At 35.2% G+C, this 17747-nt stretch overlaps 1 protein-coding gene across 1 annotated transcript in view; it reads right to left on the bottom strand.

Annotated features, from left to right (window-relative positions):
* The window catches only part of Fmn2 (formin 2), a 170115-nt gene that overhangs the window by 89724 nt on the left and 62644 nt on the right, over nucleotides 1-17747 (bottom strand). The window contains exons 3-4 of the mRNA XM_013015633.1: nucleotides 11249-11396; nucleotides 5405-5460 (exon numbers count right to left, since the gene is read on the bottom strand). Coding sequence (XP_012871087.1) covers nucleotides 5405-5460; nucleotides 11249-11396 — 204 coding nt within the window. The remainder of the gene's footprint in view (nucleotides 1-5404; nucleotides 5461-11248; nucleotides 11397-17747) is intronic.

Consider the following 17747-nt stretch of genomic DNA (forward strand, 5'->3'; position numbering starts at 1 on the left):
TTCTTCTTCTTCTTCTTCTTCTTCTTCTTCTTCTTCTTCTTCTTCTTCTTCTTCTTCTTCTTCTTCTTCTTCTTCTTCTTCTTCTTCTTCTTCTTTCCTCCTCCTCCTCCTCCTCTTCTTCGTCATCGGCGTCGTGGTCATCGTCAGTTGTGGGGCCTGAACTCTGGGCCTGGGCACTGTCCCTCAGCTCTTCAGCTCAAGGCGAGTGCTCTATCACTTGAGCCACAGTGCCACTTCTGGCTTTTTCTTTTTCTGCTGATGTGGTACTGAGGAATCAAACCCAGGGCCTCACGCATGCAAGACAAGCATTCTACCGATAAGCCACCTTCCCAGCCCCTACTTATATTCTTTCATTTCTTTTTACTCATACTTTGTAATAGATCTAATTATTCATAATTAACAAATATGTGAGGTGGAAAGCCCCAATTTTTAATTGCCTGTTATGATCAGTCCATGAGTCTTCAAAGATGAAAATGTTTCTTTTCTCTTTACCTTTCGAACTATCTATTTCCAATAGAAAACTGTAAAGGTTACTAATAAAATTCAACTAAAGGAAGATTTTCACCTTTAGGGTCAAAACTAAGAATAATTCAAAGCTAAGTCGGAAACAAGGTTCCAATATTTAACTTTAAGCAAAGAGTTTTGAAGAAAAATAACAGAGAGAGGGAAAGGGCTTAATCCAGCTCTTTTCCAGATCTGAGGTAAATTTTTACAGAAATACAGAGCTGCCATCTAGAGACCAAGAAAGAAAATGCAAGTTTGCTTTCCAGAAAGAAAAAAAAATGCCTTTTTAAAAGTAGTAAAGCACTAAAATTAACACAATTTAGCATATCAAAGTTATAGTAAAACCTCAGACACTAGAGGAACAGGTCTGCTACAACATCTTCATGCCTCCGTAATATATCTTGATATTTGGATCAACAAATTTTATTTTAGAATGAATAGAATACCTATCCAAATGAATTTCTGATTTCACCCATCTGATGGTTTTGGAATAAGACAATACTAAATAACCACATGTCTATCAGAATATAATTTTTCTTATGGTAGAATATAAAATAAAATTTCTATGCTTAACCCTTAGCTTAACCCTTTATTAATTACACTCAGCTCCTATTTAAAGAACAAACAAAAAAACCCTCTTCTTTAGAAGCAAAGAATGAATTATAATAACTATATGTTTCAAAGAATAACTGTCAGAATTACACAGGTAATACAATAAAAGCATAACTCATGATAGGTTGTTAATTCTAGTTCTTTGTATCCCCATTATACGAGTTACTTTAAATTTTAAATATACCCGTGCCATTAAAAAAATTTACAACAAAAAAGTCAATGGTTTCGAAGTAAATGATACCATTATTGATTGTTTAGCCTCAATTGCTTTCAAATATGTTTCCTCTCACTTAATGTATTGTACTTCCTGGCTTCTAGACACTTGTCAACAGGAAAAGAGTAGGAAAATTAACTCAGGCTATTAGGGATTGAGGTGCTAGCTTTTCTTTTATTATTATATTTTAAGTATCTCTACAAAGGTGTTTCCATTTAACAAAACAATTAATGAATACAATATATCTTGATCAATGTCACCCCTTTCCACATTCTCACCTGTCCTTCCCCTATTCAGCCCTTTCTTCAGTCTTCATAATTTTGCATTGTTGTCTGCATTTTCCCCTCATCTTCTCTTCATTCATCTATCCCTTTCCCCTGGTCTCTACCCCACCCCTTTGAGTACCAGCTTCCTGGTGTTTTATTTTGCTGAACTTTGATTTTGGCTTTTTAAAGAATTACATTATTTGAGATCTCCCTTGAATCTCCCATATTTCAGTTAATACAGTTGTATTCATTTGCATACCACATAACGTATTTACTTATGAGTTAATAAGGTAAATCTAGGTTCTACGTATAAGGCAAAAGAAGCATCCTTTGTCACACTGGGTCCAACTTATTTCACGTAACCTAATTTTTCCATCATCTTTCCATTTCCTTAGAGATGGTGCAATATCATTCTTAACAAATCTCTGAGCCTACTATGTTTTCTGCTTATTGCAATATATTTTGCCATGTTCCATAGCTGAAGAAAAACAGATCACTGTATACATTTACATGAGTGTGTATCTTAATATACTGTAATAGTAATATAGAGAACAAGGTTGGAAACCTATTCTCATTGTCATCATTACAAAATATTTCTTATTTGGATTCGCTTTGGCACTAAGTACATTTTTTTAAAAAAAAGGAGTTCAGTTACCTATGACCTGGATATAGAATTTAGAAAAATATAATTATATATTCTTTCAGATAAAAATTTAGACATGCTTAAGAAAATCAAAACTAAAAAGTAGCTAGGAAATTTTTTTAATCACATAATACTTAAGAATATCTCTGAAGTTATATACAAAACCCAGGATACCAAAATCAAATACAGTGACAACAGGCAATAAACCATAGGAAAAAGAACAGAAAAGAAAACACACAAAAGAAAAAAGAAATCACATAGTACATTAAAAACTACAACAACAAAGAAAAACCTCTTGTGTCCATGTCTTTGAGTTCATTTCACTTAGCATCATCTTATACGGTCAGATGTACATAGCTATTGAGCTATTGTGTTCATCTGTTAGGACCATCCTAGACATATACTAATTATTACAAATGAGGGAAACTATGGTATCTATGTTTCTTTGTGTCTGGCTTACTTCACTTAATAAGATTTTTCCAAGTCTTTCCATTTCCTTACAAATGGGGCAATGCCATTCTTTCTGATGGAAGCATAGAATAACATTGTGTGTGTGTGTGTGTGTGTGTGTGTGTGTGTGTGTGTGTGTGTGTGTGTGAGTGCACACACATCACATCATGTTTTCTTGATTCATCTGCTGACGGGAAAATAGTAACCCAACTAGTACATTTTTTTTGGGGGGGGGTCCGGTTGTGGGGCCTGAACTCTGGGCCTGGGCACTGTCCCTCGGCTCTTCAGCTCAAGGCTAGCGCTCTACCACTTGAGCCACAGCGCCACTTCTGGCTTTTTTCTTTTTGCTATGTGGTGCTGAGGAATTGAACCCAGGGCCTCATCCATACAAGGCAAGCGCTCTACCGCTGAGCCACCTTCCCAGCCCCCATCTAGTACTTTTTAGCTAGTGTTTTACCCATATTTGTCCTCTAGGGAGAGCATAGCTTTCATACATGAAAGGTGTACCAGTTGGTTCTTTGAAGAGTTATTAAAGATCATGAATTACTTTTCTTCTTTTTATCATCTTTTTATTTATTTTTATTGTAAAGGTGATGTACAGAGGGGTTACAGTTACATAAATCAGGTAATGAGTGCATTTCCTTTTGATCAATTTCACTTCTTCCCTTTTTTCCCTCAGTATTTCCCTCCTGATACCTTTCCCCCCATTTATATACTTCATTTTCAACATAGTGTTTAGTAGGTATCACGGCTTCATTTGTTCATCCTTTCTCCAACCATTTCTGTGTCCCTTTTGCCCTCCCCTAAACAGATACATTTACATACAAACAGAAGACATACAGACAAAAGGCACAGAAATCAAAAACAGCAGCAAAGGAGAAAAAGAAAAAAATCAAAATAATAAAAAAACTAATTTCCATTTATTGGAGTTCATTTCCATAAATATCATTTTAAGCGATCATATGCATATAGCTATGGAGCCTTTGTGATCCTCTCCTAAGAATATCCTCCTCTTGTCTCACTGTGAGAATGTTTAGAGTGCTGTTTAATTTATCATGTCCAAGTGTATTTTTTTTGTCTTTTACCATCCATTGTGTTTATTTGTAGATTTATAGGCACATTGTGATTACTACAAATGAGGGAAACAACACAACATTGAAATTCCACTTCACCTCAGATAGAGTGGCTATTATTAAGAAAAATAACATAGATGCTGACAGGGATGTGGCAAAAAAGGCCACACTGATAGTGGGAATGTACAAATGAATCACGAAAATGTAGCATATATGTACCATGGAATTCTATGCTTCCATCAGAAATAATGACATTGCTCCATTTGTAAGGAAATTTGAGGACTTGGAAAAATTACATTAACTGAAGCAAGCCAGACCCAAAGAAACATAGGTTGCATGAATTCTTTAATTCCACAGAGATTACTTTGTCAGAGATATTCTGCATATATCACCACACACTATCTCAGAAACAGCAATAAACAATAAAAATAGACAATAAAAATAGAATAAATCTTAATTTGGATTGTTAATATAGTGTTAAAGTACTTTCAAAAGAATAAATGAGCTTAAAAAACAAACAAGTGATTTTATATTCAATGAACTAATGCTATCTACTATTAATGTTCCATGTACATATTTTACTTTTTGCTAATTTTATACTAAGTCCAGTTAAATACAAAAAAAATACATGAAATTTGACTTCTTTAGTAACACGAGGAGAAAACAGCTCTGTAGAAATTAAACAGACACTAAGTAAATTTTCATCCAACAAAGCAAGTTGAGAACTTTAGCGGCTCGTTGATACAATGGTTGCTTATCATGAACAAGTGTATTAATTGAAACACATGGTATATTAAAGGTAGAACTCAATAGTACAATTCCTTAGAAAGGCAAACGAAAATTCAAGGAAATAAGCACCAGGAAGCAGGTACTTGAAAGGGGTGGGGTGGGGTTACAGGGAAAGGGGAAATCACATGCAAAGGAGAAGACAAATGAAAAGGAGAAGAAGGGGAGAATGTAGTCAAGAATCATAGATAGATAGACAGACAGAGATAGATAGATAGATAGATAGATAGATAGATAGATAGATAGATAGATAGATAGATAGATAGATATCCTACAAAATTAATAAGAGTGAGAGAAGGGGTAAATATGAGGAAGGATGGGTGAGAATGTTGGAAAGGGTGACATTGATCAACATAAACAGATGTATTCATAAACTGCTTTGTTAAATAGTCTGCTTAAAGAAAATTTTTTAAATTTAAAAATGAAACTTTTTTAAAAGCCCAGGTTTCTTCCATGGTGTGTAAAAAGGTATCATTTGATCTTATAGAAGCTATGACTTTTTTTGGTAAGAATATTGTTATGACTATTCGCAAATGCCAGGCATACATCCACATAGATGTCTCCCATTGTGGCCAGAGCTCCCTGCTGAAACATTTCCATTACGTTTAACTCAGGCTGGACAATGAATAACGTAGCTTCTGAAAAGCAGAAAGCTGGCTCGTTTGAAGGCTAGAGTTATTTGTAAACTCTAAATGGGAGAACACGTCCCTTTCTGTCTATGCAGCCTCTTTTGCAGCTTAGGGAAACAAGGTAGCCTAGTCAGCAGGAGAGATAGGAAGTTCAATCATAGAGCCTGTCTCAGTTTTAAGACAAATATGAGAAATGGAGATTTGACATTCTAAGAAGTTCTTCTTACCTGCTGGACAGCATTTGAACCGTTTTTTGGACTTTCCAAAACTGCAGACTGAGTCTCTGGATTGGAAAGGAAGCAGATAATCAATATCTTAAATAAAATTTCCCATCTCTTCAGCCAAGAGAATGTATCTTTAACCATAAGCATTGCAAATATCTACTCTTTTCACTGATCCATTAATATGGCTAAAATAGGGGTAGTTTTGAGTATATAACAAATAATGACCAACACATTTCGACATCTGTGTGTGTGTGTGTATGTGTGTGTGTGTGTGTTCATTCTGGGGAATGAACTTAGAGCTTAAGAAATATCCCTGACCTGTTTTGCTCAGGGACAATGCTCTACTACTTGAGCCACAGCTCTCCTTACAGCTTTTTTGGTATTTAATTGGAAATAAGAGCCCCATGGGCTTTCTTACCAGGGCTGGCTTTGAATCATAATCCTCAAATCTCAGCCTCCTGAGTAGCTAAAATTATAGGTGTGAGCCACTGATATAACCCTCCTGAGTAGCTAGGATTACAGGCATGTAATTCTGGTGCCTGGCCATTATAGCTTTTAAAGCCTAGAATAACACTACATCCTCTCTGCACATCTATCATACTTGCTTTCTGATACATTTATATTAGAATGACCTTGCTAAATATATACATGACCAAGCTGGCAAAAGTACAGTATATGCAGGAATAAAATTCCATGGTGTCAACACTTTAAACAATTAACAGCAATTAAACAATGAGTATCAGGAAGCTGAAACATGTTTCAAATGGAAGTGGGACTAGTGGAGAGGATGAATGAAAAAAGAAACAGTGGATGAATATAGTTGTAGTACTCAACGTATGTATATGAAAAAATGAAGTGGGAAACTAGCTGGTCGGGGAAGAGATAGTTGGGAAGAGGAGAATTATGGAAGAGGTGACTCTGATCAAGATATAGTGTATAAATAAATGAACATATGAAGCTGGAAATCCCTGCAGAACCACTCAACAGAAACAATTTTTAAAGAAAGTCCATGCCAAGATTTACACTTATTATATTAACTTAGCTAATGTTTGTACATGGTGAAAACTATACCAGTCTTGAACACTTACATTTCAAATACCTTAATTAACTACCCAATGTTATCTTCAGATTTTGATAATAAATAATGAATACTGGTCACCAGGAGGCACTGAGTAATTCAGCATTCTGAATGAATTTTGTATATTTCATGTTTTTGTCATTTGCTAGAAAACGTAAGGGATAAGCAAGTCAAGAATCTTTCATTTAAGCTTGAGGGCACTGGCCCTTTCTTCGAAGCAAAGCTTACATGCACATAGCAACATATAAAAACAAAAATAAGAAGGCCTGCAGGAATCCTCAATGCTCCCTGGATCAGATTCTGAAAATTATTAATGTCATCTATCCTCTGCATAGAGAAAAGCCCAAGGCCAGAATGCAAACAAACTTCCAGACCCTCATGGGAATAAAACAAGTGTAGATTACTGGAACAATGTAATTAGAATAGAATATTAACTGGAAAGATTGGCAGTTGAATATTTTAGTCCCCTACACCCATGTTCTCACTATCCTTCAATCTTATGCAATAATTATCTAAACAATTCATTCTCCCTTCCCTATTCCCATTATTTCAAACTCTTTCTTTCCTTGAATATCTATATTTAACCATTTAAGATAAATCTATATCTTAAAATACCCTCATTAAACTCGCCAGCTACAATGTAGGAATCTAGAGGGTCAAGTTATTTTTTTGTTGTTGTGTTTTGTAGGGATTTTGTTGCATATTTATTTGCTATTATCTCTATAAATTGTATGAAGGGGTTTCAATCAACTTGTCAGTTTATGAGAATAATACATCTTGATCAATGCTTTCAAAGTGAAAATAATATATGAACTAATAATTGCCACATAAAGGAAAAATGAATAAGAACAAACTAAGAACCAGAGAAGAGTAAATATAAAAGAAAAAGAAATTGCAGAAAATAAAAGAGAAAGAGGTAGAAATCAAGTGAAAGAAATGACAGAAGTGGCATGTAATTGTTAGAGAGAAGATGGCATTCTGGAATTCTCTTGGTCCAGAGAAACAAGTCAAGATTCAGCGGGATTTCAGAATTGAGCTCATTTCTACCCTTCACTGAGTTTCCTCCCATAGTTGTTACCAAGTTTCCTGCATCCATCCAGCACTCGAGGGACCTTCTCAGAATTGCCTTAAACCCAGTTCGTTGACTGGCAGACAGTCTCAGTAAACACTCACTAACTAGAATGCTTCCTTTAAAGAGAAACAGGATGAGAGAGCTCTCCAAGGTACTTTGAAAACTCCACCTCCTTCATCACCCTTCTGAAATATTTACAATATAGATTTTTTGTTGTTTCATTTTTTAAATCCTTATGAAGCAAAGAGAGGGGATGAATATTACTGATAAAACTGCAAATGCTCTATCATTTTGCCTAGTACAGCTCTGAACATAACCTAAAAGCCTGGTATCCCTATAATTCCAATTTGTAGGGGCTGTTGCTTCATTTGTGGTGGGTGTTTTATTTTCAAATGAAGATCTCCATTCATTTCTTTAAATATTGAATTGCATATTTTGAACACAATAAAATACTGGAGTCAACAAGAAGGAGTGCATATAAGCAGGTTAAGTTATGATATGAAAAAAATCATTCAAATGACATATATGAATAAAAGGTCACAAGACACTAGAAACGAAGACACTACTGTGGATTTGTGAGTGCAGGTGTCATATAAGTTTGTGTGGATAGCAAGAGAGACCACAGACAGAAAACATCACAAGTGAAAGGCTGTGAAGCATTTTATAAAGGTCAGTTTATACCGCTAAGGCCTATCCATGAAGACACTACTGACTTCTCAGGGATCCAGAAGAGAAGCTCAGGAACCTGAGGGCATTCTACAGCTCACAGGAAAGGAGAGGTAGCAATATTTCACCCTGGCCTCACAGAGATTCCTTTTAAGTTCATAGGAGAAAAAAAAAGGTCATCTGTTTGGTCAGTGTATAAAGGTGAAGAAAGAAAAAAAAAGAAACTATTACAGGACGGATAAAGGAAACACAAAAGTGGAATACATAAAAGGGACTGAAGAAGAGCTGGGAAGGTAGCTCAGTGGTAGAGTGCTTGTCTTGCATGCATGAGGCCCTGGGTTCGATTCCTCAGCACCACATAAGCAGGAAAAGTCGGAAGTGGCGCTGTGGCTCAAGTGGTAGAGTACTAGCCTTGAACTGAAGAGCTGAGGGATAGCACCCAGAGTTCAGGCCCCACAACTGACAAAAAAGGGGAGGACTGAAGAAGCAGTATGACAAGTATGAAATAGCTGGACGTATGAATTAGTAACCACTTATTCTGAAGAGTTTCAAGAATCTATAATGTTAATATATAATGAAAGCTCTTGATTTTCTGAGAGAGGCTTTAAGTCTGACTTCTTCAAAAGGGGAAAAAAACCATTGAGCTCTTTTATTTTGAATTAAATTGAAAGCAGACACACCTTGTACTTAGTTATATTAATAATGACATCACGGCTCAGTAATGTGTGCCCTCAATTATGTATATGCAAATAGTTTACTATTGATAGCTACATTACAACTGCTCATAATAAAAATAAAACATCAGGCTCTAGGCAAGCCTTTCTGTAGTGCTGACAGTCTCTCGCAGGTGACAGTTGACTAGCAGAAAGGAAGTGGTATGACAGCTTGTGAAGGAGAATGACCCACGGGACTGTGTCTCCGAATGAATGGCATGGAATTACATGTCATTAGTTCATTTTGAACAAACGTATGTTCTATGGCTATTGATATTCGATTGGAGGAAAGTAAGTTGCTAAATAAAATTACTTTCTACTTACCACCAACATCCTCTTCAAGAATGCATATTTTATAAAAGAAAAGGTTTTATATTAAAATTACTTGCTCTAGTATTCTGCAAGCTATGTTAAACAATTTAGAGCAAACTAGTATCAAGTCCTAGTATCAAGTCCAATTATTATACTCAAGCTACAGCTAGATAACAACTTTCAGTCAGCTCTCAATCAAGTACCCCTTCTGTATACATACTCAGTAAGATTAAACATTACATAATTTTTAATTGCTCTAAAAAGTAGAGTAAACACAACATCAAGGTATTACCCTACTCAGTGAACAAATAAAGAAAAACAAATTTCTCAAAGGGCTTTCAATAAAATATAAACCCAGGAATTTTTAAGCAAATTTTTTTCCTAACAAGAGAAATAAAAATAGTATATATAAAAGAGATGGATAATTTTAGTGTAGTTTTCCTTTTAAAACTAAAATTACTTTTTATTTCAAAGTGGTCTCATATTAGAACTCTCATATCTGAAGACCTCTCTGTTTCAATGTACTCTACTACACTCCGTGTACTCCGCTTAACATTTAAAAAGGGACATTCAGGGTGGAATGCACTGGTGGAAGAGAGAAGGAAATATTTCTACCCAAAAGTGCATGAATGCAGAACAGTGAGTTCCCTTTGCAAGACTTTGGCCAATGGCCTGGAATACCTAGATTACTGTTGATTTTAAATACGACCACTGTACAAAAAAATGACTTGTACTCACTGCAATAATTCATGTCATCATAATAACAATAATAATAGCAAATATTCTTACTGAACTTGGAAATGCATTCTGTGTTCTTACACTTTATATGAATCCATAGAAACCTCCAACAGCACTGCACAATGAGTGCTGTTTCCATGACAGCTTTATAGAAGAGGAAAGCAATACAGTAGTTAAATTTGTCTGATATTACTAAGCTATTTAGGGACAGAACCCAAATTCTTATGTTAAAAGCTCTCTTACTACAAGTCCAAATTAAGTTTCTATGGCTACAACTCTTTCATTGAACCAATGAGGACACTTAAAGTCCTCAACTCTAAAGTTCATGCTATCATTTAAGAAAATCTGTTTGACGAATATTGAAGCAGCAATAAGAATTTCCTGTTTGCTCTTCACTTAGATATTTGTATCTGTATTATATTCAATTATATCTATTTATAGAAAATATTTACATCAATATTTATTCCTGGTCACTCTGCCATGTAGAAGCTGGACAATTTTTATATCAAAATGAAGAAAAATAGGATATAAAACTATCAAATGCTATAAAGCATTAAAACACAAACATTACTCTCAATTTTGCATGAAACCCTAGATTCTGGCTTGAAATGATTATCATTCTACTGAACTCCTCCAACGGACACTGATGCTAATCTCATGCAAAGTTTCCATTCTAGAATACAGAATAGCTTCCCACAGCAAAATGAGAAAGAGAAAAAAAGTAAAAAGTTTAATGAAGACTGGATCTAAATGATGCATGATGTATTGTGAAACTGAGATTTCATAAAAGTTGTTTTTCTATTTTGCCTCTCTCAGTTGTCTCTACAGAGAAAGAGAAGTACAAAGAAAGCAGAAAGTAACAAGATTTGGAGGAACTTGGTTGGGGCTCCCACTCTTTGGAAACAACAGAAATGTCCCTCTTGAGCCCTCTTAGCCCAAGCAGTATATGGAACTCCAACTTTCTGGTGGCTTTCACCGGATGCTTGGAGATGATGTTTCCCAAACTTTAATATATACATTCATTGGTGGACAATTCTAGTGTCTTTTTCTCCTCCATTAGTTAGAACTCAATAGCCTTGAACATGGTCATAAAGATCTTCAGTTTTACAGGCCTATCATTCATTTTAATTGGGCAGTTATCTTCAGATGAAACTATAAAAAGCCCCTATGTGCAAGCACTGAGTCCCTCCCCCAGTAAGCTCTGTAGTGACACATTATATGACACCACCTCACAGCACTCACATAATCTCACATAGCCCTCATCCTACCTGTTTCAACATCCTTGGCCTTAAGTTGTTCTTCAGGAGGTCTTGATGGTGGCCACATAGATGGGGCTCGCCTGGGAAACTGCCCTTCTATGTAATCCAGTGAATGTGTGGGTTGACTAACTGCAGCCCAGGTATACAGTTGATCTTGCTATATTTAACAATAGAGAAAATATAAATGCTATTAATAACAAAATAAGCTTTGCCAGATAACATGACAAAATCGTTTCTATATAAATTATATAGATAAGAATACCCATACAAATTATTAAAATATCCTCCCATACTGCTCCATATTGATCCATAAGAAGAGCCATCCATCATTTCGTAAACACACTTGTCCCAACAACTTTTTTTAAGTAAAATCTAAATCTCTTTCTTTGGAAGTGATGTTATGTAGGGACTACAGAGAATTACAATATGGTTCCATATCTTAGCTATAGTAAATAATGCTGCAATAAACATAGTTGTGCTGGTAGCTTTAGTGTGGTCTTGTTTGTAAACATTGGGTAAATGCCCAAAAGTGGGATTGCTGGGTCATAGGGGAGTTCTATGTGAAGTCTTTTGAGGAGCCTCCATACTGCTTTCCAAAGTGGTTGAACAAGTTTACACTCCCACCAACAATGAAGTAAGGTTCTCTTCTGTCCACATGCCCTCCAGCATCTGTTGTTATTAGAGTTCTTGATTTTTGCCATTCTAACTGGGGTGAGGTGGTATCTTAATGTTGTTTTGATTTGCATTTCTTTTATGGCTAGGGAGGTTGAGCATTTCTTCATGTGTCTATTGGCCATCCTTCTTTCTTCTTCAGAGAAGTTTCTCTTTAAGTCTTTCGCCCACTTATTTATTGGGCAGTTTATTCTTTGAGGATTTGTTGTTGGGGGATTTAATTTTTTGAGTTCCAAGTATATTTTAGATATGAGACCCTTGTCCATTGTATGGCTAGTGAAGATCTTCTCCCAATCGGTAGGCTTTCTATTGATCTTGCTAGCTATGTCCTTTGCCATGCAGAAGCTCTGCAACTTCATGCAATCCCATTTGTCCAACCTTTCTTTGATTTGTTGTGTTTCTGGGTCTCTATTAAGAAAATTTCGGCCTGCGCCAAGGAGACCTAGGGTTTCTCCTATTCCATCCTCAGTAAATGAATGGATCAAGAAAATGTGGTATATATACACAATGGAATTCTATGCCTCTATCAGAAAGAATGACATTGCCCCGTTTGTTAGGAAATGGAAAGACTTGGAAAAAATTATATTAAGTGAAGGAAGCCAAGCCCAAAGAAACATAGGTCCCATGGTTTCCCGTATTTGCAATATCTAGTGTATGTATGAGTCAAGCAGAAAAGGTCAGATAAATTGATGTTAGGAAAATGAACCCTAAGATATGTATTTAATTTTTTCTTTCATGCGTTTGTTTCTAACACATTTATAAGATTATTTCTTTGTTACTTTGTATGTCCCTCCCCCACAGTATAACCTCTGCTTTCAATGTATTTGATGTCGGTATAATTTGTGGAGGGGAAGGGGAAAAACAAGTCGTTTAAATAAGGATACAGGTGGAACTGCTGCAACAATGAGAAGTACAAGTTGTCATGTCGAAAACGAACTTTACAACTTTGATGGTGGGGGGGGAGGATTGGATGGGGGGCCGGGGGGAGAATGAGAAGGGATGGGAAGGGGAAACAAAGGAGGAGGCTACAATGCTTGATAAGAAATGTACTCATTATCTTGCCCATGTAATTGTAACCCCTCTGTACAGTATTTTCACAATAAAATATAAATAAAATTTTTTAAAAAAGAATTACAATATGGGACAGTGTAGACACTGGGCAGACATACAAAAATTGTCTAGACAATTTGGCTACACTAATACTGCATTCTCTTGAATAGAAAAATCAATCCATTATTTTATAGCTGATCTTATGCCATTTTTCTAAGTAAGAACAGCAAACTTTCCAATTCATTGAAAATGAAATTCTCCCACAAATGTTAAAAGAGGGAATTCCCTGAACACCCTCCATTCATTTAAATATAATCTCTCTATTCCTCCCTATCCCTCTCTCTCCCTCTCTCTCTTTCTCTCTCTCTCTGTGTATGTTCAGACAGTGTCTCCTTATCTTACTTAGGCACGTCCTATACTCCTGGGCTTCAGTGGTCCTGACTGAGTTCTGTATTAGCTGAAACTACAGTCATACATCATCACACTCTGCTGATGTCCTTTTAAAAACAGTTAGGAAAATGAGAGGACAGTCTGTTACTATAGGGACACAAAAAGTTTTCTTGTCTTCTCAAACAAAAAAAAAAACAGGAGAAATTGACTTATCATGATTTGGAAATTATGTGGAAAAGAAAACATAGAAAAGTAAATGAGCCTGCCAAGAATAACAGAGTCATACAGGGTTCTTCTGACAAAGGCATTGTCAATTGCAGGCAAACAGCTGTGGACAGAATGAAAAGGCTCCTAAAAACACATGGTGCATAGAGACAGCTGCAGAGCTCACAGCACCACTGGGAGGCCTCAGAAAAGTGCTCATTAGGACTTCAGAAAGATGTCCCACTTTTAATCTATTGAGGATGCATGCCCTATATTTTCTTGATAACATTTTCCTAACAGCTTTTAGTAAACATCAACTCAGGCACCCCAGAGCATGCTCATGCTGCATAATAAATCTCCTGCCTCTGTCCTTCACCAATACTTCTTTCTATCACAGTGGGCCAAGTGGCAGGACATATTAGGGAGATGTAGGCCTATGGTCTAGACCTCCAGTTAAAACTTGATGCATGTATTTGATGTCTGTGTATATGACTAAACAAAATCACTATTAACATTTATCGGTTAATTATGTTAATATTTATCTTTTAATTACTAACAGTAGCAGAACCCTATAGAATGGTTTTGAGGTGGGGAGATAAGAAAAACAGTAACTAATCAGAACTATAACAGAATCCACTGGGTATATTTTCTAATATTGCAATGTGTTATGCAGCTGCAAGCATACTTTGCCGCCTTTTAGAAAATAATGTAACATAGATTTAAAAATAATTGTGTTGTCTTCACACATTTATTTCTACCAGAATCTTCACACCATTAACACTATCATATCATCTTTACATAGTTCTAGACAGAATACATAAATGTGACTGCACAAAGAATCTCTGATTCACTTTTAAATAGGAGAAGTTGAAATTGAGTGAGTATATACAAATGATAATTCAAAAGAGTGACATATGACATCAACAAGGCCCAATTCCAGGATGGATAGAAGTGTGGATCTATGAAGTGTTTAAGGATAACATAAAGATGTTTTCTTAATTGTGCTCCAAACAAGCACTACTATTGCTGCCAATAAGACTGGAAATTCAGCTGGGTGCTGGTGGCTCATGCCTATAATCCTAGCTACTCAAGAGGCTGAGATTTAAGGATCAGGATTCAAAGCCAGCCTGGGCAGGAAAAGTCTGTGAGACTCTTATTTCCAATAAACCACCAGAAAACTGGAAGTGGAACTATGGCTCAAGTGGTAGAGCACTCACCTTGAGCTGAAGAGCTGAGGGATAGTACTCAGGCCCATAGTTCAAGCCCCACGACCCCCCACCCCAAAAAAAAGACTGGAAATTCATACAAATATTTGAGAGAGAAATTTACAATCAAAAGAATTAAAAAATAGATATATATTTATATTAACTACAATATTAATAGAAGGTTTCCCTGAGGGAAGATAAATCATTGTTATGTGAAAATATTCACATACTCCAATATATTTATTCAAATATTACTTACATTTAAAAAATCGTGCTATGAATTTAATATGTAGAGTATAAGAAAGTAATGGAGTGAGCAAAATTCATTAAAATAATGTCTCAGAGGCAGAACAAGTTGACAAGATCTTACTGAGATATTCTCCCCAGAGACACACCAATTTATAAAAGGTTTTCACACAAACACAAAAAGAGAGAACTAAAGGCTATTATCCTTACTGAACATAGGTGCAAAAGCTCTCAACAATATATTAAAAGGATAATACATTATGATGAAGTAGAACTTTATCCTTGGGATGCAAATGTGTCAACATATGCACAACAATAAATTTGAAAAAGCATACCCACAGGATGAAGGGAAAAATCCATTGTCATCTCATTACATGCAGAAAAATGTCATTGGCAAAGTTCAATGTACTTTCAAGTTAAAATACACAAAAAAGTAAGTATAGAAGAACTGCACCTCATCCTAATAATTGCCATATATAATAAACTTACAGGTAACATAGTTCCTGATATCTGAAACCGTTTCCTTTAAGATGTAAATGTAGAAGAAGACAAGGATGCTCACTCCCACTGCTTATCTTAAAAACAGTGTTGGAAATTCTTGTTAGAGTAATTAAATAAAAGAAAGAAAAGTAAGTATCCAAACAAGAAAGGAAGAAGTAGAGTTATAACTAATTACTGATGACATGGTTTTATATACAGAAAACACAAAAGATTTCACCAAAAGAAAGGAACCAAAAAATAAGTAATGTTCAGGCTAGATAACTAACACACAAATATCAGTTGTATTTCTATACATTAAAAAATAACTTTCTGAAAAAAGGTATCAGGAATAACCTTATTTATAAAATAAATGAATGGCTTAGGAATAAATTTAACTAAGAAAGTATTTTTTTCTTTTTTTTTTGGTCAGTTGTGAGGCATGAAATCTAGGCCTGGGTGCTATCCCTCAGCTCTTCAGCTCAAGGCTAGCACTCAACCACTTGAACCACAGCGCCACTTCCAGCTTTTTCTGCTTATGTGGTGCTGAGGAATCGAATCCAGGGCCTCATGTATGCAAGGCAAGCACTCTACCACCGAGCCATCTTCCCAGCCCAGAAAGTGAAATATATCTACAATAAAAGCTATTAAACATTGAGGAAATAAATCGAAAAAGGCATGAAGGAAGTAGGAAGACATCCCATGTTCATAGATTAGAAAAATCACTACCAATAAAATATATATACTTCCCAAAGCAATCTACAGATTCAACTGAAGCCTGATCAAGATATATATGCTATTTTTAAAGAGACAGAAAAACAAATTTAACTGTGTGTTAAATAACAAAAACATCCAAATACCTAAAATAATCTTACGCAAAAAACCCAAAGAAATTGTTACTCTATCTGACTTCAAAATATGCTACAAAGCCATAAAAATAAAATTTAAAAAGTATGTTACTGGCATAAAAACAGATATATACACAAGAAGATCTGAATAGAAGGCCAAGAATAAATGCACACATTTGTAGTCAACTATTTTCCAGAAAACAGTAGTTTATTGGAGAAAAAAGGCAGACTTTCAAATAGCCATGTACAGAAAAATAAAACTAGATACCTATTTCCCACTCACCAGTTATAAGTCAGCTCCTAATGGATTATAAATCTAAAAGTAAGACCTGAAGCTTCAGAAAACATAAGGGAAATGTTTCAGGAATCCCAACTAGGTGAGAAGTTTCTGGAAAAGACTGAAGATCACAGAAAATAAAGAGTAATAATAGACAAATGGAATTACATCAAATTAGGACAAAATCAACAGAATAAAGAACCAACTACAGAACAGAAGAAATACATGCAAAATGTATGTCTGACAAATTAATACATGGTAATATTTACAATATATTGAGAACTCTAAAAGCTCAGCAGCAAATATACATATTCATATCACACGTATGTGTGTATATGTGTATTTGTATGTATCTATATACAAATGTAATAGAAATGGGCAATAAAATTAAATAGAACTTTTTAAAGGCATATAAATGATCAACAGGTTTCAAAAAATGTTCAGTAGTGCTAATAATCAGGAAAAATGCAAATTAAAACTCTAGTGGTTGTCACCACATTTTGGTGAGAAAGGATATTAACAAAAGAAAAACATAACAAGTAGTAGGCACAAATGAGGAGAATGGAAAACATTTACACTTCTTAATGGAAATGTAAATAAACATAATCATTATAGAGATTCTTAAATTTTTTTTAATATAACTACTGTATTATCCAATAATTCCACCATAGGGTATCTATCCTAAGACAATAAAGTCAGTGATTGTCAAAGACTTCTGTACTTTCAGGTATATTGAAGTTCCATTCCCAGTAGCCAAAAATAAAAATTAACAGAATGTCTGTTGTGAATGAATGGAAAAAGAAAATGTGGCAAATATACACAATGGAATTCTATTCAGCCATAAGAAGAATGAAATTTCATTATTTGCAACAACTTCAATGGAGGTAGATATGATGGTGAATGCTTATAATCCCAGCTACACTGGGAATGAGGTAGGATGATCACATCTGAGGCCAGCCCCAGGTACAAGAAAAATTCTACCTAAAAAAGGAAACTAAAAGAAAGGTGGGAAGGGGCTGAACAAGCTTGAGTTCAATTCCAGTACCATATACATACACACATCTACAAATGCATGCATACATATATACATACATATATGAATTGACATAATTATATTAACTGAAATAAGTCAAGATCAA

The sequence above is a fragment of the Dipodomys ordii genome, unplaced genomic scaffold, assembly GCF_000151885.1.
Source record: "Dipodomys ordii isolate 6190 unplaced genomic scaffold, Dord_2.0 Scaffold27, whole genome shotgun sequence".
NCBI lineage: Eukaryota > Metazoa > Chordata > Mammalia > Rodentia > Heteromyidae > Dipodomys > Dipodomys ordii.